The 27,780-nt window shown below is 38.1% G+C and overlaps 1 protein-coding gene across 1 annotated transcript in view; it reads left to right on the top strand.

The window, feature by feature from the left end:
• The window catches only part of LOC147489178 (actin-related protein 2/3 complex subunit 1A-like), a 42,549-nt gene that overhangs the window by 13,629 nt on the left and 1,140 nt on the right, over nt 1–27,780 (top strand). The window contains 2 exon segments of the mRNA XM_086574583.1: nt 19,810–19,885; nt 26,945–26,986. Coding sequence (XP_086430709.1) covers nt 19,810–19,885; nt 26,945–26,986 — 118 coding nt within the window.

The raw sequence follows: 27,780 nt of genomic DNA, 5'->3' as shown, positions 1-27,780 counted from the left end.
TGAGAAATTAAGTAGGAGCTGTTCATACAGGTGAGTAGCTATTTTGCTATCTCACCGAAAGTTATAATTTTCGTATATCGGGGTGTGACAGTTTGGTATCAGAGCATTTGGTTAACTTAGACTTAGGTGAGTCTAGGTGATTCTCGGATCGTAGTTTATGGGTAGTGTTTAAGAAGTAATATTTTCAAAACTATTTCCGCTAGTTGTTTTATTTTTACAAAGAAAATGAAAGAGATATAGAAATAAAGAGAGTCGATAGTTTTCTTGATTTGATTGTATGTGTAATGTGTATATTTATATTAGTTACTCTGGTGGAGTGCATATGAAATGCTTTTATTTTTCCTTATCATATAAGGAGTGGTTATATGTGTAATATGTTAATTATTAACGGATTTGATCAAAATGATGTGTACTGCTATAATGTTGTTTTGTTGATTGGTGATCATTTTCACATGGAGTATGGATTAAGTATGACAACCTGTCTATAAACTTTGTATTTGAGTGTTATGTTATTATTTAAGAAATAATAAAATATTTTAATTTATATTGAATGAGTTGCATTATCTGATGGCTTTGTGACGTACTGAGTAAGGAACAAATTGCCTCGGTGTTGGAGGAACTATCTCGCCTCACTCGTACACTTTAATGGATGAATAGTATTTTGAAGTATAAGAGATTAATCTGTTAGAGGTGATTAATTATAAATAGGAAGTATAATAAATAAAATATACGTGTATTCTTTTTGAGATGTGTATTCTTGCGTATACACGTGTATTCTTTTTGAGATGTGTATACTTGCGTATACACGTTTTTTATATTATTGTATATGGATGAACTATTACCGTGTATATATGAGGATGATATGATTTCACCAATAAGACATGCATGTGTAGGTTATTTTCTTAATGCTGCGTTATTAATGATTAATTAATCTAGTCGTGATATTTGGTAGTTGTAAACCATAATTGGATTAATTGTTCTTAATTAATATATTGAACTTTGTTCATGCCGATATAAATTGTTGTTGCTGATATATTAGAAGTGAGTTTATATTATCCGAAAATTTTTAAAATTAGGTGTTATTATCATTAACAAGCCTTATGTTAATTGTCATTGTATATGGAGATTAATTTTGAATCTTCTCACCGTTTAAAATAATTAGTAATAATAATAATCGCAATGAGCGTCGGTATTTATTCTTAATTGTTTTGTTTCAGTCTATATGATTTTAATAGATGAATATGAAAAAAAATTATTTTTGGATACGTGCTATATTTGATCCAGTTGCAAGTATGAATTAGGATTCAAGGGTTGTTTTAAATTTAATATTTCTGAGAGCATGACTAAAGTAAATATAAAATTTTATTGTAGTATCAATGACATGAGTAACCTTTTGTTTTAAGTGTGTTAGGACGCTAATTTTCTTTTATGCATGATAATGAAAGACTCCATAATATTTTAGGCAGGGATGAACTTACCCCATATTAGTTATTAGTTTAAGTAGAATATTATTTTTTTGTAGAGTTTGCTACGTGTCAAGAAAATACATGCTAAAAAGATATGATATGTTTATCTTGCGTTTAAGCGACAGTAATAATTTGTTTTAATATAGACAGTTAAACTATAATAGGTTTTGTAATGGCATGAGGACATATATTCTGAAATTATTTAAAAATAATTAATACCAATGTTATCTTGTGTAAGTTTAATCAACGTGCATTCTTGTATAGATTCTAAGTTAATAACCAACGTTAGTTGTTCAGATAAAACTTTAATCTCGGGCTCAGATTCTTTTGAGATGTGTATAGTCAGAATCGTATTTTTAAAATACATTTTTATCTATTTATTAATTAATTAAATTATTTATTTTCAAAATTGGTTGGATCGGACTCGGGACATGTGGGCCTGGTTTTGGGCCCGAGTCGGTGTTGGGCTTGGGTTTCGGACCCAAGTATATAAACACATTTTTCTAGAAAATAGGGTTCAGAGAAATAATAGAATATTAAAAATTGAGGCAGAGCTTAAAGCTGGATTTCTGGAGGGTGGAGCGCGACGGCTCGGACTCGGAGAAATTCGTAGGAGTTGTTCATACAGGTGAGTAGCTATTTTGCTATCTCACCGAAAGTTATAATTTTCGTATATCGGGGTGTGACATTTGTAGTTTCATTATTGCCATTTATTTTAATGTAAGTTTTATTTCCGTAATTTGAATTTTGTAATGAAATGTACTTCGAATAAAATTTTTAATATAATGCGGTTATTTTCATTATGCATGGTTGTTTAATATTGATCCCACCTTCCCAAATTGTTTGGGGGTGGTTTTATCTATTCTAGCATGATTTTTATATGACCCTCGTCTTAGAATTTATTGCGGAGTCAAGGTGAAAATATGGCCGTTTAGGCATATCTATGAATAAGTATCATTGTAGGATGAAATCTCGATTAAATAGGTAGATTCTATCACAAATTCAACCTAAAAGATACTAGATTTGTTTTAGAATCAAGAAAATGAGTTGTTTCCGTTTTGGTTTGGAAATTTTGGTATTTTCTAAACCGCCGTAAAACCTTTTGGCAACTTCCCCGATCCGTTTTAGCAACTTAAAACCTATATAAACTTCATACATTCTACACTCACAACTCACACTACACCTAACCTCCATCACTCACCTTTCACTCCCACGATTCCCACGTTTCGTCTCATTTTCCGAGTTTCAGCAACTCCGAGCACACTCGTGCCCTACAGGGAGCTCGCAAGCCTGCAATTTTTTTCAGATTTTTTGTCGAGCGCCTTTGCCGAGCTGAGCCAGCGACCCGCCAAAACACTGATTTCCAAATCTTCGAGAGCGACTTTTCGCACCCTAAGAGAGCGCATCGCTACGACTTCCGTAGACCGGAAAAATTCCGGTTTTCTGCGGGTAGTTTCCGATCATTCGCAGCCTATTCCAGGCGTAATTTTGAGATGACATCTCCAACATTGATACCGGAACAGTCTTTCGAGGATTTGTTCCAAAGCATTACTTATGGTGCTTGGTTTCATGAGGCGATCACATACGTTAATATTGGGAGCCACTTATGGTAAGACCTCGATGCACTTTATTCTCCAACACTAGCATCTTATTTTTACGATAACTGCATTTTCTTTGAAAGACCGGATGGAGAACAAGTGTTCTCCATCAACATTGATAATGAACCAATGGAAATTACCGTGTTCTTGCTAGCATTTGTTCTTGGACTTGTTATGCCCGCTGAAATACAAGACCCATGGTGCTATTGGGTATAATATGTATGTCTACACTTATGAGTTTTGCATGAGTCCTATGGGGCGGCATTTTCCGTATTGAGGACCTAGGGGAATATAACGTCGCCTTTGGTAGCCCTCGGGTCCATGAACATAGAAATCTGCTATGTTTTGGATCATGCTAAACATTTTAGGGGAATGACGTTTTCTTACGTGAATGATGCCACTTGCGCGTCTTCCTTGCTTTAGCCACGGGGCGTGTGTCATGACCTTCCCGAACCTTGATGTCTAGTTTAGCTCGATCCCATAGCATGAGGCATAAGTTCCTTCTTATGCCCGTTCTAGTTTCCCGTATTATGCTATGTTTCTTTCCCCGCTTTTTTGTACACGCTTTTACGGATTGGATTACGGTCGACACCTGCACGACCCACCAATAGTATTATTCGATCTTTCCGTGTAATGATGACTTGGCAAGGGGGAGGATACAACCTCATCAGTTGCACCCTACACCCCGTCGGATCAAGTGGCTCTTAATAGGTTAGCAATAATAGATGATAAATGGCGGAAGCCCGCAAATTATCATGGCATGGCAGATCTAAAGGAACCTCACTTCTTTATGGAAGAAGAGGATGAGGAAGATGATGAGTAATCGCGGGGAGATAAGGTAAGTTTTCATTCTAGTTAGTGTCCGATTTATGTCCCAAGCAATTTCATTCTTGTTAACCCCATAATGGGTAGAACTCGTATAGAGTTGTGTGGTCGGTTTTATTTCCTATTTTAGATGCGTTCTAACTTTATTTTGCGGATGTTCCCGAATTTCACACGCTTCAATGGTATTTTTCCTACCCTCTTTATTTACAATACTTTGAGGACAAAGCATGCTTCTTGTTTGGGGGGGGGGGCATAGAAACACATGTAATTAAGGCATCTGTTAGGATATATGATAAGAGCCCAAAACTGTAGTTTTAACCCCTTAATAATCATACTGTTAGACCAATTATGTGAATAATAAGTAAGAGTTAATACTGATTACGTGTTTTTATGCATTTCAGGCTTCAAAGTCCATTATGTGCATAAATGTGCCACTTTAGCGAGATAAAGGAGCAAAAGTCAGCAGAACTTCCGAATGCCATATCTTTGGACTCAGACCTCGGAATTGGGCCTACCTTATGTCAAAACGACTGGCTTGGAAAGAGCTTTGCAATGTTCTAAGACTTGACCCAATCAGAGGAGCAGAAGTGGACGAAAAGTCTGTTGAAGCCGAATCTAGCTGAAGAGGCCTTTTTGGACTGAAAGAATTGGGTTTTGGGCCCCGATTCTTCCGCCCAAAACATGGCTCCAAGCCCATGCACGATTTTTGATCTGGATGTATAAAAACAAAAGCTTGACTCATTGTTAATGGCAGTTAGGTTAGGAAGCTCATTGTTAATGGTAGATTATTTAGTAGAGAATTAGGGTAGATAGCTTATATAGAAAGTAGCCATTAGAATAGCTTCTAGATCTAGATTTAATTGTTTTAATTAAGTTTAGTTCCATTTAAATTATTGTATTAGATTAAACCTTTGAATCTTGCTCTTCAATTTGATTAGATAAATAAAGTAGTATTCTTTATCAATTTCGATTTTGTCATTTCCAATTCTAGATCTAATTTCAATTCCTGTCCTTATTTCATTTTAGTCATTAAATTAGATTTCATTATTGTTTAAATTAAGTAAATTTCGAATCTTGATAGTATGTTTAGTTATAATAATATGGGAAATGATGTTTTGATGACTCAAGGCTAAAACCTCCATTAGAGGGGTTGATGAAGCCTTGATGAAGACTTAGTTGTTTAGTATAGAATTGGTTGTAGAATCTATTCCACTCTAGAAGGTCGTGTTTCGCCATGAGAATGGGTGGACGACCTCACATGCTAGTTAGTATCCGGTAAGAATGCCATGAACACTAGGGATTAGAACTCGAAATTCTCGCACTAAGAACGTGAGAATTGAGATACAACATTCTACGCTAGGTTGTTAAGTTGGAGTCGAGGTGGATTCAATTCCCCTCTAATTTCTTTATCTAGATTCAAACAATCATATTTCCATAGCATTCGTAGTTTAAATTCAATTAATCAATTTCATATTGCATCGTAGTATAATTCCCTTCATAAAGCTCTCATTGACTTAAGACTGATTTCTTAGACTTAGAAAACAATCCATGCTAGGGAACTAGGAGTGGAACGAACTTCCTACTCCACTTAGTGCAATTCGCGATGAGTAGAAGCTTTGATAATTGAGACTTCGTAAAAGTCAAGTTTTAGTTTACTTACGGATTGAATTCATCGCTCATTTCGTAAAACTATACATTTTACAGCTTATCAAATGGCTACCGCCATCTTAGTTACACTTTTAGCATTGTTTTCCTTGTAGAAGTAGTCATTTTAAGTCCCATTAAACCCACCCACCCTTGTTTGTTTCATACTGTGGTTGCCCATTTCAAATGACAAATTCCGAGAAAATATACCTGCCAGCGCCCAAGGAAGGAGAATTCCGCTTAAGTTATTGGAATTTCGGTTTACCAATCGAAGCGCATACGCCATACCATACGACCAGCCAAAAGTTCATGAATTTGACTTTTATTACCGAAATGTGGGACGCCGCGCTTAAAAACATCAAATTTGAAAATTACTCGAGCGCATCAAGGCTTGCGAAGCGACCGCTCGTGTTAAATTTTTCGGATTTCGGCCGGCTTTGATTCAAACTTTGATCTTTCATATTTTTTTCGTTGTTCTAACCTCGCTTCTATACACCGAACAAGCGTAAACAAGACGCTATTCATAAAGCGAAGCAAGGACGCTATCGGTATTCCTTTCTTCCATACCTCGCATTTCCGTTAGAGGTTTTCTACTAGTATATCGTAATTGTTTGGAGTGTTGCATGTTTAGTTAAGTTCGACTTAGACTTGCATGAGATTAAGGTCCGGCCAACAAAAAACACCGTAAATACACAACAACATCAACAATCAAATCTATCTAGTATACCACCCACTACACCTCTAACTACTATTTCACACACACCACCGATATAATGGGGAAGAAAGAGACTCTCTCTCGGACTTCTACAAAGCCTTGAGCGATAGCCCCAAATCTTGCATCGTTCTAGCAGACCGATTGGGGATTTCGAATCCTCCAAATATTTTAATTTGTTACCCGCTTTTCATGGTTTAGACCATGAAAAACCTTATCGGCACGTACGTAGGATTGAACAAGTCCTAACAACATTCCACCATCCTACGGTTGGTACGAACAAATTAAATTAAGGGTATTCCCTTTCACCTTAGCCGATAAGGCGGCGCCTTGGTTAACTGCCCTAAGCCTAATTCGTGGACTCGTGGGCTAAACTTGTTCATTGTTTATGGAACATTTTACCCACCCCTCAAGACGGATGAGATGCTTTCCAAGATTCATTTCTTTTCGACAAAATCCTCATGAATCATTTTCGAGGCTTGAATCGCTTCACCGATCTCCTTATAGAGTGTCCACATCATAACTTAGCGAAAGACACGTTAGTTCGTGCCTTTTTCAAAGGACTTCTACACCACCATAAAGAAGTCCTTGACATAATGAATGGGGTAGTTTCTTAAGTAAAGGAGCCTCTGAGGCTTATAAATTTTAGAGGACCAAACTAAGCGAAATAATAATTGGGGGTAGTGACGATTACTCCCGGCTCCGCTAGTTCTTCTTCAACAGCTTAAGGCCACGGTGTGTTTGAAATTAAACACGATTCGAGCTTAAAACTCTAATCAATCACTCACTAAAAAGGTAGAGGCCATTTTGTACAACAAAAGCCTATCCCCGCATGAATGTAAATTCAAACCCATGTAGTTTCATTGAGTCCCGAAAGCATCCCGACTCCCATCGGCCCTATAGCCTATGAACAGGCTTGTTCCATTAATAGTGAACCTAACGCCCGCGAGACAAAATCCCAACTCCGTTGGAGAAATAACCAACACGCCACACCTCAAGGGTACAATAATCAATATGTTAGGCCAACGAACAGCTTTTAACCAAGCTCCACTACGACAAGGATGTGGTCGGGTAATTTTAATAATTATAACAACCAAGTGCAACCTCGACAAGGTCAAGCACAAGGTCAAGGTAATTATAATAATTATAATGCTAATAGAGGTATCATTCCGGTCAATAATAATTATCAAAATCCACCCATAAATAATTCACGTGAAATAGTTCCACCACACCACCCGTGACTACTACACCCACACAACCGGATCGCCTTTGACACCTTCATACAAGTGAGCCAAAAACTTTTCCAAACCATGGCTCAATCTAACCAACAGCTTCTACAATCGCTTAATAATTTAACCCAACAAATGGCTCAAGATAAAGCCCAAAACCAAAGGTGTGTTGCCAGGTCACGCAATACCTAATCCTAAAACAACAAACATAGCCTTTGAGGTAACCGATAATACTAGTAATGAATATGAAAATGTAGGTGAGATAAATGCCATCACCACTCTCTCCGGCAGAAGTGGTTGATAATAAGGTAACTATGCCTATAGTTACCCCCACCAAGAGCCCCTACACCTACTATTTTACTAGATACCAAAATAGAAACTCAAGAGCCTACCAATCGTAGAGGTACCAGCTACAACACAACCTAAGAAACAGAAAGCCACGGTTAAACATCTAGGTGATACCATTGCTAAATATAGATTAAAACCACCGCTTCCACAAAAAATTAGCCATGTTAACTAGGGATACAAATTACGAGGAGATTAGGGACGCTTTCAAGAATCTAACTATAAACCTTCCCTTCCTCGAAGCTATTAAAAAGCTACCACATCATGCTAAGTTTCTTAAGGAATTGTGGTACTACTAGGCGAAGACAAATATACCAAAAGACGCTTTTAACGTAACAATTCCCAACCTTATCCGAACATAATGGAATTGTTAAGTACAAGGACCCCCGGGTCGTCCCATCGATAATGCACCTTAGAGATTCCTATACGACGAATCGCAAGTATTAGACACGGGGGGCTAGTGTTAACTTACTCCCATTTTATTTGTATAGACAAAATAGGTCTAGACAAGATGCAACCCACTAAAATGACGCTGCAATTAGTGATCGGGTCTATTAAGTATCCTAAGGGTGTAGTCGAAAATGTGCCGTAAAAAGTTCAAGATTTCTACTATCCGGGCTGATTTTGTAGTCCTCGATACGTAAGTCGCTAACGACTCGGGTCCGATCATTTTAGGGCCCCTTTCCGGCAACCGCCAATGCGCCATTAATTGCCGGATGGTTCAATGTCCATGTCTTTTGGCCATCTTGTCATTGAAGTCAATGTTTTAAAACAAGGACACAGCTACCCGATTCGCCTATGGATGGAGAGGTTAGCATGATCGAGAGCTTCGCCGAGATTATTTCAACAACACGCCCCCGATAATCATATTCCCAAAAGTCTTTCCTTTGGAAAGTCAGACTCCAACATTTTCATCCCTACACTAGTCGATACACATATTATTGATGAGGACGGGATAGATGACTTTCTCAAAGATGTAGAGGACTACCATAGTAATGTGGATATGACCAATCTAGATGAGGAATTCGATGAGTTTCTTCGAGTAGGTGACGATTCACCCTATCAAGATCTACCTTGCACAACATCCACCTCGATTCCCTCCTTCCACCCTTTCAAAGGAATCTCGAAGTTTGCACTCGATCCTTTTGTTTCTCCCTGTGGCTTCATAATTTTTTAAATCCTCCTAGCAAATAGATACTTCGTAAGGACAAACTATTTGACACCTTCATTTTTCAGAATTGAGAAGCCCCTACACACACAATGAATGAGTTCGGTGCTAAAACCACATCCTCATTGTGTACAAAATGTCTTTCTACAACTTATCCATATCCACCATATTCTCCACAACCATTCACTTTTCCACACTTATTTACTAAAACACCCACACGACATTCAAAAATTAAAAAGAAGGTGCATGATAGGTTACACAATAATGGGTTATCCGACTTCGTTTGATTCCACTAGGCTGCGTCAGAGGAAATCTTGGTGCTTGATTGTGTTTGGATATGTTTTCTGTGATATTTATTTATGGAATGATCCACAACTATTTCGGTTGTTGATATATGATCAACTGATGTTCATACATATATTTTAGATAAAGTCTCGAGTATCCGACTATAAACGACTCAATTTCTCGTGTTTGGTGGATTTCCTTTCACTTTAATATATTGGTGAGTGCACCATTAAGGTAACCGGCCCTCCCTATGGAGTGTGTGGCTGTAAGTACCGGATCCTAAGTCCACGGTTCACATAGTTCACGCTTCCACTCTTGCATGTTTTTCTCGATTTTTAGTCATGTTTCTCTATGGTGTGAATTATGTCTTTATTGCTTATTGTTTTTCCTTCTAAAAAAAATATATATATATATATATATATATATATATATATATATATATATATATATATATATAAATAAATAAATAAAAAAAAAAAAATAAACATAGTAATCTAGGAAGTCTCGAATCGACTTTAAAAGACCTATCGCTAAAAACAAATTTTCTAAGCTTCGTTGTAAAAATTTGTTTGGGGTGGGGTGTTCGTGTTCCGTAATAAAAGGTTTTATGTCCCATTAGAGTTGCTTAGGCCGTTTTATTGTATTACGATTCGGATTGACATAATCTATTAATTTAGAGTTCATTCGCTTTGCATAACTTACGCCATGCACGCGACTTCGAGGCGTTTTCCACTATCTCGTATGTCATCTGAAGTCGGAATAGAGTGTTTTATGGATCATTGATAGGAAATTCTCTCCTGATCATTTCCATATCTCATTCGCAAAAATCGGACCGTAACGGCTGCAATTTTGATTTGAAGTTCGCGAAAAAAAAATCGAAAAAAAAAATCAAAATTTCGATTTTGGGCTTGGGCCCAACCCAAGCCCACCGAGACGCACCACCGCCCTTACCTCCACCAATGCAGGTTCATCGTTTCTTCCTCCATTCCGCCATTAACGCCAAGCTTTAACCAAAACCTAAAACAAAATAAAAATTAAAAAGAAAATACAATAAACCCACGCCCCAAAATCAAATCCTAACCCCAAATCTTCTCCAAACTCCACCCACCACAAACACCACCAATTCAAACCACCAAAACCACCAAAAAATCAAAATTTGGTCTTTACCACTACATCGCCACCACCATCGTTTTTATCAGTAAGGTCTTTCCTCATTACTCCTACACCTTCTACAAACCCCAAACCAGATTTCAAACTTCAAATGGCTCAACAACGCCCCGAATTTTACCGGAGCAAGTTTTCATCGCCGACCACTTCGCTACCGCTTTTACGGTGACGAAATGGCTAGTAGGGACTGGAGTAGTTTATGGTACTTTCGACCAAGCCTTCTACCACGAAGACTTGGTCCGACGGTTCTACAACACCGTGGAGTTGGAGGGGAGTAGGATTTTGTGTTGGTAAGGAAGAAGAGGAAGGAGTTGACTACGGATCGTTATCGAGATTCTAGGCATTCCGCCTAGAATCCATCCGATGCCACTTTTACAGAGCCCCAGCTTGACGGGTAGAGCCTTTGATGGCGTGGATCGCCATCAATGGGAGCTACAATACAAACTCCCATTGTGTTCGCCAGCATCCTCAGACCAACCAAATTGGCTACAAATTTCTGATCGATTGGGTCGAAATATCCTAGGGAAGGACAAGGTCGGTGACATCGGTCCGCCTCGCCTCCACATCTTATGGGTACTCCAGAGCGGAAGTACGATTTCTGTATCTTGAGTTTTTGCCGAGCATGATTAGGGGGTCGGAAAGTCTTTGGCACCTCTTCCGTGTTAATTACCAAGATCATGTCAAGATGAAAGCAACTCCGCCCCGATAGATTTACATTACCCCGCACCGTAACCCGCGATCTATAGGGAGTGTGTCCAACAACGCCGGATATTGCCCGCGGATAGGGAACAGGATGAGATAGAGGAGGAGGATGAGGATGATTCGGAGGAGGATGAGGAGGACGGACTTGCTTTGATACGGATGCCTTCCGAGGTGTTTGTTCGATGCGTAACGCATGGCTATGCTTCATAGGGGCATCGCTCACTAAACACTATCTGTCAGACAGACCTCCGGACTCGACAGCGACTATTCATCACAACTTCGAGATCCGCACCCGAGAGAGGATGAGAGATGGGAACAGCGAGGGCTGAGATGGAAGCCCAGCCCCCGGTTTAGAGTGGATATGCTTGCACGCTTCCCCACCTCATACGCACTCGCTTCGAGGACACAACCTACGAGGGCATGAGCGTCGTCCGAAGGAGACGACTGCTGCTGCTGACCTTCGGGAGCCCGTGAGCCACCACTAGAGAGTATGCCCTCCGCCACCGCTGGCGGGTGTTTAGAGAGTCCGAGGATTGATAGTGGTTGTTGTTTTTTATTTATTTTTGTTGTTTTTATTGTAATGTAACTTTTATTTTCAGATTTTGAATTTTGTAGTGAAAAGTACTCGAATGAAAATTTTAATATAAGGGGTTATTTTCAGTATGTGTGGTTGTTTCATATTGATCCCACCTTCCCAACTTGTTTGGGGTGGTTTTATCAATTCAAGCTTTATTTTTATATAACCCTGTTAGAATTTATTGCGAGTAAGGTGAAAATATGGCCGCTTAGGCATATCTATGAGTGAGAATCATTGTAGGATGAAATCTAGATTAAATAGGTACATTCAATCATAAAATCAACCTAAAAGATACCGGGTTTGAATTAGAATCAAGAAAATGAGTTGTTTCCGCTGGTTTGGAAATTTTAGGATTTCCTGAAACCGCCCAGAACACTTTTTGGCAACTTCCCCGATCCGCTTTTAGCAACTTAAAACCTATATAAACTTCATACATTCTACACTCACAACTCACACTACATCTAACTTCCATCACGCACCCTTCACACCCGATTCCCATCGCTTCGCCTCCATTTTCGCGAATTCAGAACTCGAGGGCCAAGGCTTCGAGCAGGAAGCTGGCCTTCAGCTACTACACACTCCGACAGAAAATTTTGCTCGAGGCGCTTCAAGTCAAGCGACTTCGGCGCCAAACACTGGAATTCCAAAATACAAAGAGCGCGACTTCGCCTCTAGTTGAGCGCGCGCCGCCACTTCCGTGGACCCAGAAAAATTCCAGTTTTCCGCGAAGTTGTGCCCGGTTGTTTTTGCAGTTGTTCCAGAGCGTAGTTTTGAGATGACATCTCCTATAATAATACCGAACAGTCTTTTTCGAAGATTTGTTCCAAAGCACTACTTACGGTGCTTGGTTTCATGAGGTGATCACATACGTTGGTTGGGAACCTCTTATGGTAAAACCGGGTGAACTTTATTCTCCAAAGACTTGCATCTTATTTTTATAATAACCGCATTTTCTTTGAGAGATCGGATGGAGAACAAGTGTTCTCCATCAACATTGACGATGAACCAATGGAAATTACCGTGTTCTTGCTAGCATTTGTTCTTGGACTTGCTATGCCCACGAGATACAAGACCCATGGTGCTATTGGGTCGATAATATGCATGTCTACACTTATGAGTTTTGCACGAGGCTTACGGGCGTGCATTTTCCGTATTGAGGACCAAGGGGACTATAACGCTGTTCTTGGTAGCCCGTCCATGAACATAGGAACTCGCTATGTTTTGGATTATGCTAAACATTTTAGGGAATGGCGTTTTTCTTTCCGTGAATGACGCCACTTGCGCCGCTTTTCCTTTGCTTTAGCCACGGGGCCTTGGGTTCTATGACCTTCCCGCAATTTTGATGTCTAGTTTAGCACGAGCCCATACCATGAGGCATAAGTACCTTCTTATGCCCGTTCTAATTTCACGATTATGCTATGTTTCTTTCCTGTTTTTGTACACGCTTCACGGATTGGATTAGGGTAGACACGGTCACGACACCAATAGTATTATTCGATCTTTCCGCGTGCATGACTTGGCAAGGGGGCGGATACAACCTCACCAGTTGCACCCTACACCCCATCGCACCAAGTGGCACTTAATAGGTTAGCAACCATAGATGATAAATGGCGTGAAGCCCGACAAATTATCATAGCATGGCAGATCGCGAAGGAGCCTCACTTCTTTATAGAAGTAGAGGATGACGAAAGATGACGAATAACAAATGGAGTGGAGGTAAGTTTTAGTTTCGTTAGTGTCCGCTATGTCCCAAGCAAATTAATTCCGCGTGAACCCCATAATGGGTGGAACTCTTTATAGAGTTCAAGTCGGTTTTATTTCCTATATTAGTGCGTTCTAACCTTGTTTTGCGGATGTTTCTCAATTTCACGCTTTCAATGGTATTTTTCCTACCCTCTTTTATTTAAATGCTTTGAGGACAAAGCATGCTTCTTGTTTGGGGGCATAGAAACACGCGTGTAATTAAGACATCCGCTAGGATATAAATATGTATAATATGCATTTGTTTTCTAGTTAAAATTTCAAAAATTCAAAAATATAAATAAATAAGTTATGCTATACACTTAGGAATATTGGTATTGTTTCTTTCTCCATGCTCTTAACAATCTAGAAGTCTCAATGAGTGTTCAAGGTCGTAATAATTGTTAGAAACTTAGGTTAATATATAGGTAATAATCTTTACATCTATCTATAAATATATTACATGAGTATCTATGATTGTTAGCAAGAAGTTTCTGAAATCTAGGCTAGAGTACTTATTCTACAAATCCCGTGAGAATATAGCCTAAAGTCTTATATGAGTGAAACATTTGAGAAATGACACAAGGGAGAAGTAAAATCCGATAGAGAAATCACACGCCCACTTGCTTGATCACTAAACCATATCCTAAGCGAGAATTTAGGCCCTTTTGGATCGATATAGCCAGAAATTCAAACCTATGAATTATTTTCCCGCTAGTCAATTAATCGAGCCTTTCATTAGCCCTTCCATAAACCACAATTCCTTTACCCCGCTAAAAACAAAATAAAAAAAAAAAAATCAACCTACCCAATTTAGAATAAGTCCGAGAATAGAATGATGAAGAAAGAATAAGAGAAAAACCCCGTGTAAACAAAAAAATTAGTTAGTTGCTTCAAAATAAAGAAAAGAAGTTTCCATCCAAAGAAAAGAAAAAAATAAAAATAGAAATAAAATAAAAACTCCAAAAATAGAATAAAAGAGAGTCAAAAGCCAAAGAAAAGAAAAAAAAAAATATGGCTAAGGATGGAAACAAAGTGTAGAAGCAAAAAAGTAAATAACAAGGTTTTCTAGTTACATAATATGAAGACTCTATTATCTCGGACTTGTCCTTTTGAATATCCATTTCCTTCCTTCTTAAACCATCTCCTAATCCCGTGAAACACCTAATAAAGACCTCTAGCTCAATTAGGAATAGGTTAGTGTGATAGTAAGTGGCGGATGTGTTTGATCGACCGCTTCCTCGGTTGTCATTGAGATTGTAAGGTAAAGTGTGCCCACTGCATTAATCGGAGTAGCTTAAACTTGAGTGGAAAAATCAGAATGTTGTTTCTTGACTATTATTGTGAGAACCTACTTAAGGACGCTTATTCCGAAGTTCTCATAAACAAACCCGCTAAACATTTTATAGTACTACTCATTGTGTATATGTTTATTGTAGATGATAGATTATTATGCATATATTAACTTAGGTTTCTCGACTTGGTTATTCTTATTCAATTGCTAGAGAGATGTATAGATAGTTGAGCATGAATAAGGAAACAATAGTTTTATTTTCTTAGTCGTTGTAGTATAGATGAAGTTTGTGGAGTACCTTCACGAAAAAAACTCACGAGGCTATAACTCGTCCACTAGGGAATTCCTAGTGGTTTAAGGCCTTGTTGCATATGGTCAATGCAATCGCGACTCAAATAAACGAGAGTAGTTAGAACTCCATTTTTGGTCACTTATTCTAATTTCTCATCTTTGCTTGAGGACAAGCAAAATGTTTGTTTGGGGTGGTTTGATAAGAGCCCAAACTGTAGTTTTAACCCCTTAATAATCATACTTGTTAGACCAATTATGTGAATAATAAGTAAGAGTTAATACCGATTACGTGTTTTTATGCATTTCAGCTTCAAAGTCCATTATGTGCGTAAATGTGCCACTTTTAGCGAGATAAAGGAGCAAAAGTCGCAGAACTTCCGAATGCACCATATCTTTGGACTCAGACCTGAATTGGGCCTACCTTATGTCAAAACGACCGGCTCGGAAAGAGCTTTGCAATGGTTCAAGCCTTGACCCAATCAGAGGAGCAGAAGTGGACGAAAAGTCTGTTGAAGCCGAATCTAGTCAAGAGGCCTTTTGGATCGAAAGAATTGGTTTTTGGGCCCGATTCTCTGGCCCAAAACATGGCTCCAAGCCCATGCACGATTTTTGGATCTGGATGTATAAAAACAAAAGCTTGACTCATTGTTAATGGCAGTTAGGTTAGGAAGCTCATTGTTAATGGTAGATTATTTAGTAGAGAATTAGGGTAGATAGCTTATATAGAAAGTAGCCATTAGAATAGCTTCTAGATCTAGATTTAATTGTTTTAATTAAGTTTAGTTCCATTTAAATTATTGTATTAGATTAAACCTTTGAATCTTGCTCTTCAATTTGATTAGATAAATAAAGTAGTATTCTTTATCAATTTCGATTTTGTCATTTCCAATTCTAGATCTAATTTCAATTCACGTCCCTTATTTCATTTTAGTCATTAAATTAGATTTCATTATTGTTTAAATTAAGTAAATTTCGAATCTTGATAGTATGTTTAGTTATAATAATATGGGAAATGATGTTTTGATGACTCAAGGCTAAAACCTCCATTAGAGGGGTTGATGAAGCCTTGATGAAGACTTAGTTGTTTAGTATAGAATTGGTTGTAGAATCTATTCCACTCTAGAAGGTCGTGTTTCGCCATGAGAATGGGTGGACGACCTCACATGCTAGTTAGTATCCGGTAAGAATGCCATGAACACTAGGGATTAGAACTCGAAATTCTCGCAGTAAGAACATGAGAATTGAGATACAACATTCTACGCTAGGTTGTTAAGTTGGAGGTGGATTCAATTCCCCTCTAATTTCTTTATCTAGATTCAAACAATCATATTTCCATAGCATTCGTAGTTTAAATTCAATTAATCAATTTCATATTGCATCGTAGTATGATTCCCTTCGTAAAGCTCTCATTGACTTAAGACTGATTTCTTAGACTTAGAAAACAATCCATGCTAGGGAACTAGGAGTGGAACGAACTTCCTACTCCACTTAGTGCAATTCGCATAGAGAGTAGAAGCTTTGATAATTGAGACTCGTAAAAGTCAAGTTTTAGTTTACTTACGGATTGAATTCATCGTTCATTTCGTAGGTAAACTATACATTTTACAGTTATCAATATAGATATGTATAATATGCATTTGTTTTCTAGTTAAAATTTCAAAAATTCAAAAATATAAATAAATAAGTTCATGCTATACACTTAGGAATAGTGGTATTGTTTTCCTTCTCTATGCTCTTAATAATCTAGAAGTCTCACGTAGCTTTTGCATTAGAATAATTTTTAGAACTTAGGTTAATATGTAGGTAATAATCTTTGCATCTATCTATAAATATATTACATGAGTATCTATGATTGTTAGTAGTAAGTGTCTGAACTCTAGGCTAGAGTACTTATTCTACAAATCCTATGAGAATATAGCCTAAAGCCTTATATGAAATAAACATTTGAGAAATGACACAAGGGAGAAGTAAAATCCGGATAGAGAAATCACACGTCCACTTGCTTGATCACTATGTCATATCCTAAGCGAGAATTTAGGCCCTCTTTGGATCGATATAGGCAGAAATTCAAACCTATGAATTATTTTCCGCTAGTCGCCCCTTTGAGCCTTTATTTAGCCTTTCATAAACCACAAATCCTTTTACCCCTTACAAAAAAAAAAAAACAAAATCAACCTACCCAATTTAGATAAGTCTGAGAATAGAATGAGGAAGAAAAAAGAATAGAAAAATCTGTGTAAACAAAAGTTAGTTAATTGCTTCAGAAAATAAAGAAAAGAAGTTTCCATCCAAAGGAAAGAAAAAATAAAAATAGAAATAAAATAAAAACTCCAAAAATAGAATAAAAGGGAGTCAAAAGCCAAAGAAAAGAAAAAAAAAATATGGCTAAGGATGGAAACAAAGTATAGAAGCAAAAGAAAATAACAAGGTTTTCTCTAAGTTACATAATATGAAGACTCTATTATCTCAGACTTGTCCTTTTGAATATCCATTTCCTTCCTTCTTAAACCATCTCCTAATCCCCGAACACCTAATAAAGACCTCTAGCTCAATTAGGAATAGGTTAAGCGTGATAGTAAGTGGCAGATGTGTTTGATTGACTCCGAACTTCCTTGTTGTCATTGAGATTGTAAGGTAAAGTGTGCCCACCGCACCTGAGTAAATTTTACTGAGTGGAAAAATCAGTGTTGTATCTTGACTATTATTGTGAGAACCTACTTAAGGACGCTTATTCGAAGGTTTCAAACTAACCCTGCTAGGCATTTCATAGTATTACTCATTGTATATATGTTTATTGTAGATTATTGATTATTATGCATATATTAGCTTAGGTTTCGACTTGATTACTCTATATGCATTGCTAGTGAGAGGTATAGTTAATTTAGAGCATGAATATGGAAACAATAGTTTTATTTCTTAGTCGTTGTAGTATAGATGAAGTTTGTGAGTACCTTCACTTGAAAACTCTCATGAGGCTATAACTCGTCCACTAGGGAATTCTTAGTGGTTTAAGGCCTTGTTGCATATGGTCAATGCAATCGCACTCAGCGAAACGAGAGTAGCTAGAACTCCATTTTTGGTCACTTATTCTAATTTCTCATCTTTGCTTGAGGACAAGCAAATTGCTGTTTGGGGGTGGTTTGATAAGAGCCCAAAACTATAGTTTTAACCTTGTAACAGTCATACTATTAGACCAATTATGTGAGTAATAATTAAGAGTTAACACTGATTACGTGTTTTTATGCATTTCAGGATTCAAAATCCATTATGTGTAGAAATGTGCCACTTTAGCGAGATAAAGGAGCAAAGGTCGGTTACTAAGGAGTTCCGTGATTAAAGGCCAAGTTTCAAGAAGACAAAGCCTTTCTAAAGCCCGGTCAAAAGTTGAAAAGTCGACGCCGAAAGCGTAAAACAAGACACAAGTCGTGAGAACTTCCGGGCGTCAGATCTTTGGACTCAGACCTCAGAATGGGGCCTACCTTATGTCAAAACGACCGGCTCGGAAAGAGCTTTCCAATGGTCTAAGACTTGATCCAATAAGAGGAGCAAAAGTGGACGAAAAGTCTGTTGAAGCCAACTGCAGTTGAAGAGGCCTTTTTGGACTGAAAGAATTGGGTTTTGGGCCTGATTCTCTGGCCCAAAACTTGGCTCCAAGCCCATGCACGATTTTTGGATCTAAAAGTATAAAAACCAAAGCTTAGCTCTTTGTTAATGGTAGAGAGGGTAGATAGTTAAGGTAGCTAGTTAGACCTAAAACTATATAGAATTCTAGATCTAGTTTTCAGTAGAGTAATTAAGTTTTAGTTCCATTTTCAATTCTTGTTTTAGATTAAGTCTTTGAATCATTATTCTTGATTGATTAGATAAATGAGAATAGTTATTTTTGTCAATTTCGATTCTTGTCAGTTACATTTGTGTTAGATCTGATTTCATTTATTATTTGTTATTCAATTTTTAGTTATTAATTAGATTTTAATTATTGTTTAAATTAGATTAGTAAATTTCAATTCTTTATATTATGTTTAGTTTTAATTTAATCGGAAATGATTACGTAATGATTCTCGGCTAAACCTCCATTAGAGGGGGTTGAAAAGCCTTGATGAAAGCTTGATTCTGATTATCGTAGAGTCGTCGTAATTTCTTTTTCACTCTAGAAACGATTAGTTCACCATGAGAATGGGTTTAATCGTTCACATGCTAGTTATGAATTTGTAGGAATGCCATGTGTAATTAGGATTAGGAGTAACCATATTGTTCTCGCTAGCGCTTCAATTCGATTACTTAATGATCGATTAAATGTTAGTAGGATTAAGTCAAGTTAAGGTGGAATCAATCCCCTCTAACTCCTTATCATAGAATCAACGTAGCATTCCCATAGTTGTTCGATAATCGACTAGTTACATCTTGTGGGTAGTTGCATCGTAGTCTAGTTGCCAGTTCGTAAATCTCTCATTAGACTTTAGAGTTAAGAGTACTTATACGTAGAGAACATTTAACATGCGGAAGGACTAGGAGTGGAACGAATCCCTCTACTCCACTATATCTCATAGGATTGAGAGTAGAAACTTTGATAAACATATAGGCACATAAGATAGTTTTAGTTTACTTACGTTTTGAGTTTCATCGTTCATTTCGTAGGTAAACTAGCCCAATTTTATGTTTTATCATGTGCGCGCCTCTCTTACATCCCTTTTAGGTCTTTGTTCGCATATACTTTCAGTTTGGGGCTTATTAAAATGGGTTTTGTTTTTTTTTTTGAAACAGCAAATTGTGCAACTTGATCTCTCCTTTAGCTGGGCATTTGGTGTAAAGTGGTCCCCAAGTGTCAATACCTTAGCCTATGTAGGTCAGATATTTCTCATTGCAGACTTGCTGTAGTTTTATTTTGCCCACTAGTGCTGAACTTGGAAATGCAAGAAACTGAATTATAACAAACTTGGAAATGCAAGAAACTGAACTATAACATTGATCTCTCCTTTAGCTGGGCATTTGGTGTAAAGTGGTCCCCAAGTGTCAATACCTTAGCCTATGTAGGTCAGATATTTCTCGTTGTAGACTTGCTGTAGTTTTTATTTTGCCCACTAGTGCTGAACTTGGAAATGCAAGAAACTGAACTGTAACAAACTTGGAAATGCAAGAAACTGAACTGTAACATTGAAAACAATTATGGATGTGGTTGTTACGCTTTACCTACAGTTAGAAGTAAAATATCTTTATAGTAAAATATGTCATAATTTTTTTTAATCTGTATGTTACTCTCATATACAAAATGTATGGAAAATTGTGTGAAATCATATAACTTATGATGCACGGATACGACACTTTTGTCATTATACTGGTTGGACACCGATACGCTATCTCAACATAACATAGATGGATCAGAAGAAGAAATACTGAAATTGCCTAATAATTTCGATCGAAAGGAAAGAGAAAGAAGAAACTTATCTGTTTGAATCACTACTAATGAAGAAAACTAGTGATGTCTTCAATTCGTAGATCTACCTTTTCTTCTTCGATCTCTCTTTTCTCTTCACCAAATCTACTGTTTTTTTTCAATTCTCCGACTGCTTAGTGAAGAAAGAGGCGGCTGCTAGGGTTTCTAACATGCTTAAGGGATTAAGTGATAGGCCTACTTAAAAAATATGGGCCACTTTTAAAACCACCTAATTGCTAATAAGACCGGGCAACTCTTAAAACCAACTAATTTCTATTAAAACCAACTAATTTCTTATAGGAATGGCCATATTTAAAACTAACTAATTGCTAATAGGACTGGACTAAAGGCAGGCCATCTACTTATTCCAAGCCCAATTTTCTTTATGTACTATGGACGTACCCGTATCCTAGATTTTCGAAAATGTCGTATGGACCATCATAGCATATATATATCTACACTATATGATAGTGATAGGATCTAGATCCTATATAGAACAATTGATCGCTTGATTGGTCGATCCACCACCTTTGATCTTTTGATTAGAAGATCTAACTACCAAACCTTGAGGCTTAAAAGAGATATTATTTATATATCCTCCTCAGATATAAACCTAAAGCAACCTTATATAATGGTTGAGATATGCTAAATAAGGAATCCTATTATATTAGGAATCTAATAATAAGGAAACTACTAAAATAAATATATGCCTATAGAACACGGTTTGCATGCATAGACCTAGTGGTCATGGTGCATGTCGCACTGGGTGAGTTAGGGTTCCCAACATCCCCTCGCCCTTGAGAAGAGGCTTGTCCGCAAGCCTTAAACGATGGATAACGGTTCTGAATAGTAGCAGCATCTTCCCAAGTAGCTTCTTCAATTGAAAAACTGTCCCACTGAATTAGCCACTGTAACTCGGAGCCTTGGTATCTTGAGTCCAATACTGTCATTGGTACCCAGCTAATTTCATCTGCATGTACTGGTAACTCTGTAGAAACAATTGTTCTTCCTCCCAATGATTGCTTTAATGCCGAAACATGGAACACGGGGTGTATTTTGCATGTAGTAGGTAGATCCAATTTGTAGGCAACTGTACCAAATTCTCGCTTTACTATTGAATGGCCCATAGAACTTTGGAGAAAGTTTTGAATACGATTGCATTCTTTGCGGTGCTTTGTCGATATGGTCGAGGCGAAAATATACCCAATCATTCACCGCAAACTCCCTTTCGTTCTTTTAGCATCCGTATAAATCTTCATTCTGTTTTGAGCTTCACCATGTTGGACTTGAGTAGTTGAAGTGTCGCGGTCTCTGCCTCTTTAAAGTAATATCGACGCATGAACTGCTGCTGAGCCCGGTATATGGGCTAAAATGGAGGGTGGTACACGGGTAGACCGCCTTCAAATGGAGTCATTTTAATTGCCGAAAGATATGTGGTATTATACCACCATTCGACCCAAGGAAGGTAAGTCACCCAAGTGCTTGGGCGTTACGGCAAAAGCATCTCAAATAACATTCTAATGTGTGATTTGTGGCTTCCGGTTTGTCCATCCGATTGAGGGTGATAGGCGGAACTCATGACACGGTTGTGTTCCTTTGTGAACAAAAAAAAGCTTCCCGAAGGTGCCGATGAAAATCAGATCTCTATCAATCGACTATTGAGCGAGGCCCGCCCGCGGTTTAACTATGTCTCGGATGAAAACATTAGCAATAGAGCTTGCAAAGGTAAGGATGTGCTAGGCGTTGAAATGCGCATATTTACTGAGTCTGTCTACTACCACAAGAATAACTGTTTTGTTGAGGGACCGTGGAAGGCCTTCAATAAAATCCATGGATATATCAAGCCAAACATCATCAGGAATAGGTAATGGGTTGAGGGTGCCAGGAGGAAAGATTGCTTCAGCTTTATTCTTTTGACATGTCACACATTGTGCTACAAAATTCTTCACTGCCGCTTTCATTCCTTGCCAGTAGAAACATGTTTGCAGTCGTTTGTAAGTACGTAAAAATCCTGAGTGTCCCGCTGCTGGGGTAGCATGAAACTCAAAGAGAATGTTGTCGCACCATGCGTAGTAGGGGCAACCACTATCGCCCCTTTATAACGCAAGATGATGCTTTGATCAAACGTAAAAAACTTACGTCTTTGAGGAGTTGGGTTGGATAGTCTGTAATGATTTTTTTCATTGCTGGATCGTTGGTGCATTCTTCAATCGATGTCGCAATGCCTTCAAAGTTTGGAGTAGATAAGCGCCAAAAGAGTATTTTCGAGAGAGAGTCTTGAGAGAGGATCAGCTGCTTTATTGAGGTTGCCTGCACGATAGCAGATTTCGTGATCGTAGCCAAGTAACTTTGAAACCCATTTTTGCTGCTCTAATGTAGAAAGCCGATGCTCTTGAAAATATTTTAAAGTACGATGATCCGTGGAAAACTTTGAAATGTCCGCCAAGTAAGTAAGGTCTCCACTTGTGGATCAAGCGACATCGCCATCATCTCTTTATCATAGATAGGTAGATTAAGATTTTTCCCCGCCAGAGCTTTACTAAAATATGCTAAGGGTCGCCCTTGTTGCATAAGGATCGCGCCTAAGCCGAGCCACAAGCATCACATTCAATAGAGAATTCGAAGTGAGAAATCGTGGAGTGCTAAGACCGGTGTTGTGGTCATTGCGACTTTGAGATTGTTGAACGCTTCAGAGCTTCAACCGTCCACTTGTAATGAAGTCTTTCTTGAGTAACTGTGTTAACGGTTAAACTTTATTTTTCCATAATCTTTAACAAATTTCCTATAATAACCTCATTGCCAAGAAATCCCCGTAATCCTTTGGGAGATGTAGGTCGCCGGTTTGTCACAAATACTGATTTTGTCATTGTCAACCGATACACCGAGGCCCCAATGATATGTCCTAGGTAATAAATTGAGGTTTTGAGCAAACGAGCATTTAGAAGCCTTAGACAAACAACGCATGTTTGCGTAGAATTTCCATGACTGCAGTGAGGTGCTGCAAGTGAGTCTCAAGGGATTTGCTGTAGACCAATATATCATCGAAAAAGACCAGAACAAACTTCCGTAAATAAAGTCGAAACAACTCGTTCATTAAGCTTTGGAAGGTCGATGGTGCATTTGAAAGTCCGAAGGGCATCACAAGGAATTCATAGTGTCCATCGTGTGTACGAAAGGCTGTCTTATGTATATCTCCCTCATGGACCCTTATTAGGTGATATCCAGCCCGAAGATCTAATTTGGAGAATATTGTTGCACCGTTAAGCTCATCTAACAGTTCATCCACGATAGGAATAGGAAATTTATCTTTAATGGTTATGTTGTTTAAAGCTCGGTAATCAACACAAAGTCTCCAAGATCCATCTTTCTTCTTAACTAATAACACTGGAGATGAAAACGGGCTAACGCTCGGGCGAATGAATCCTCAGATCTCGGTTCTTGCACTATCTTCTCGATTTACTTTTTTGAAAATGTGGATATCTATAAGGTCTAACACTAATAGGATTGGAATTATCGATCAATGGAATTCTATGGTCGTGTGAACGTGAAGGTGGCAGTGCTGGAGGAATACCAAATATATCTTGAAAACATAATAAAACTGCCCTGATAGCCTCGTGTTCATGTGGGTAATGTCACCTCCGTGTTGCTTCCGACGCAAATTGTATGTAGTGATAGTAGAAATCCATGTTGTTCCTGCTGTAAAGCCTTGCGCATATTTGGGCCATCGATCAAATGGGCTATTGGAGATCCCGTCCCAATAACTGTGTAGAACTGGTCCTTGCTGGTAAACTGCATAACGAGTTGTTTGAAGTCCCAAGTGATTCGACCTAGTGAGCATAACCATTGTGTGCCCAATACAACGTCACATCCTTTAATGTCTAAAACACAGAAATTTGTAGTGAATATGTAACCTTGAAGGTTGAGCGTGACGTTCAAACACGAGCCATGGCATTGTAAAAATCCTCCATTAGCAATCATTACAGCAAACGTCTGTTTTTGTGTGATAGAAAGTCCGCAGCTGCGAACTACGCTTGGGTGTATGAAATTGTGGGTAGACCCTGAGTCCATGAGGACTGATAAGGGCTTACTTTTGCAGTAAACTATAGCACGCATCGTAGTTGAGCTCATGGTGCCTGTGGAGAGCATATAGTGAGATTTCTACCGCTCCATCATCTTGTATTCGCTTTGTGGTTGCATCATGATATTCTTCAACATAGACCTGGTATGCAGTGTCCATAAGTAAGAGTTGAAGCTTTTGACAGATGTGACCCGGCTTGTATATTTCGTCACAGTTAAAACAGAGGCCTTTAGCACGCCTTTCTTGTTGTTCTGCCCAAGAGAGTCTTTTAACCCCTGTTGGTAGTGAACTTGTAGTGGCATTAGGTTTAGTGGATGGTTGTGGAATAGGGGGTCGATGGTACAGACGGTTAGGAGGTCTGTTGGTGCTATGAGATAATGATGTGTTTGTGGTCGTGATTGCATCCTCGTGTTTGAGTGCAAGGTCAATACCATGACTAAGGCTTAAAGGATTGTGAATACGAACTCTAGCTTGAATCTCAGCTTTTAACCCGGACACAAAAAGGCTAACCTGATGTTGATCTTGAATACCAGGTACAAGGTTTATGAGAGTCTCAAACCGGTAATATATTCGCGAAACGGTACCTTTGCCGAAGTTAGTTTGGACAAAGAGCTCATGGGATCAATATGCTTCCCGAGCCAAATCTTTTGCCTGAGAGACGAAAAACTGTCTCCAAGTAAGTTCATCGAGGGACCGATTTAGCCACCGATACCATGCTATTGCGTCTCCCTTAAGATGGATAGACGCCATTATCACTTTCTGCTCCTCAGAAATAGGGTTTAAAGTGAAGAATTGCTCCCCCTGGAATAGCCAACTCTCTGGGTCTTCTCCCTCAATAGGGGAAAACCAAGGCGAACGGGAGACCTTGGATGATGGGTTGTTGGTGTCGCCTTTTGCTTGAATTGGATTAGTGTTAGATGAATTTGGGTTGAAGGAGTTCCGGTTGGGGTCATCTAACTTTGCTAGAGGGCGCCGCATGTTGGTGGTTAGGTCGTTGAGGAGGGTGGTGTGGTTGGTGAGCGTGGTGTTGTTGTTGTCAATAGCAGTGGTATGATTTGCGAGAGTGGTGTTATGGCGGCCAGTGAGTTCTTCGAGTTCTTTCACTATCATGATGATGAAACCCGAAAAAAAAAATCGAACCTTGCTCTGAAACCAGATGATAGGATCTAGATCCTATATAGAACAATTGATCGCTTGATTGGTCGATCCACCACCTTTGATCTTTTGATTAGAAGATCTAACTACCAAACCTTAAGGCTTAAAAGAGATATTATTTATATATCCTCTATATTACAACCTAAAGCAACCTTATATAATGGTTGAGATATGCTAAATAAGGAATCATATTATATTAGGAATCTAATAATAAGGAAACTACTAAAATAAATATATGCCTATAGAACACGGTTTGCATGCATAGACCTAGTGGTCATGGTGCGTGTCGCACTGGCTGAGTTAGGGTTCCCAACAGATAGCCGGATCTTTAGGAGGAAAATTTCTCAACCGAACTGTGTATTTGTAATCTCTCTATTTTATGATTTTAGAACCACCTCCCTTAATTATTCTAATCAGCTCCTTCCTTTTTAAATAATTTACCAAAAACTCTCTCATTTTATTGAAATTAGAATTAGCTTCATATTATTTAAAATAATTTAGAAAACCTCATTCATCTCACTCAAATTATATTGAACCCCTCTTAATGTTTTTATATTATTTTTTAGATTATAACTAGAATTCAAAAAACCATAGTATCTCCCAGAGATGTTAGAGCGACAGGTTTAAAAATTTGAAAAAACACGGTTCGCATACTCGTATCAATAATAAAGAAGTACCATTGATTTTCAGGTCATAATTCCATGATGACGTCGGGCCCAAAGTGTAGCCTTTAATGGTTTGATGTGGGTTTTCTTTACATATCTGACTTTGCATTCATTCTTTTAAAATTCGAATGACGATGATTGCTTAAGAATTGGATGATCTTCTTCCAGGTGTTATTTGTTTCTGAAAGAATGGTTGTAGGAGTGGGATTCGACTGCAAACCAATGGATGAAAGAGGCATATGGTATGTGTTTTCCCTTGGATTGATAAGCTTTCTCAAGTGAACTGTGTTATTATTTTTTGTCAATCCCTTTGGTAATTGATTCTGGTGTATATGTTTCCGTTGTTCACACCCAAGTTACAAGGTAGTTGTCATTAATTTTTCCAGTAAAAGTTCTTAGCAGTTTAATTACTTGTTTACTAGGGTAACATAGGCTTCAATTATCATAGCTGTAAGTCTATTCATATCTGTCTTAGAAATGGATTGTCAGTTACAAAAGACTTTAACCTAGCAAAGAAAAATTCTTAATAACTAACGTTTGCTTTTGATGTCCTGTACCCTAGGAACTAGGAACTTTGTCTAGTGCCTTCAGGCACAAAATATGGCTCACAGGTAACCCCAAATTTAAGTATTCTTTACATGAAACGTTTATTTGGTTAATGCTTGTTATTCCTGTGTAATGAAGAGTTTTGGCATTTGAAATTACTGTTTGCTCTTAGATAGTCGGTAAGAGCATAGTTGTCATATGCAGTTTTTTTTTCATGCATATTCATTGTCATGTTTGCTTCTACAGAATTGTTAGGTGCATCTCAGTTTTAAGTGGTTTGTATTCTCCCTGTTCCTGAACTATTCCCTTGCTCTTACGTAATCTCTTTTAAGATTCTATGGGTATCTCTTATGGTAGTTGAACATATTTGTAGGAGTCTTGGGACAATCAAATGAATTTTCTTCTGAGAGGGGTCCATAGTCCTTTAGCAATGTCATATAGACTTTTCTCTTTCCTCAACTTGTTTTTTTTAACAAAAATATATTTGGATTCAAGAGTTGATGGAAAATGGCACATGCTCATGGATCACAAGGAATTGTTTAAAGGTCTAATGTTAGGCAAAAATAATCTTAACAGGAAGATCATCTGTGTAAATTTGTGAGAAGAGTCACATGCTCAGTGCGTCCATTTTATGGAAAAGTAAAACTTCATGTATAATGTGGTAGTCTGATTAGTCTCCATGGTGATATCTTTCTGAAGGATGAACTTCTGTAAGATCATTGTGTAATTGTTACTAACCGTGTCATTAGGTGTGTCATGTGTAAAATATTGGCCGTGGCTTTGTTTTACTTATCATACTATGATGGTAGTATGTTTATGCCTTCCATAATCTCGTATTATCCCTATTATGTAGTCAGAA

The sequence above is a fragment of the Coptis chinensis genome, chromosome 7 (genome assembly GCF_015680905.1).
Source record: "Coptis chinensis isolate HL-2020 chromosome 7, ASM1568090v1, whole genome shotgun sequence".
Taxonomy (NCBI): Eukaryota; Viridiplantae; Streptophyta; class Magnoliopsida; order Ranunculales; family Ranunculaceae; genus Coptis; species Coptis chinensis.
This window is presented reverse-complemented; position numbering and strand designations above follow the sequence as displayed.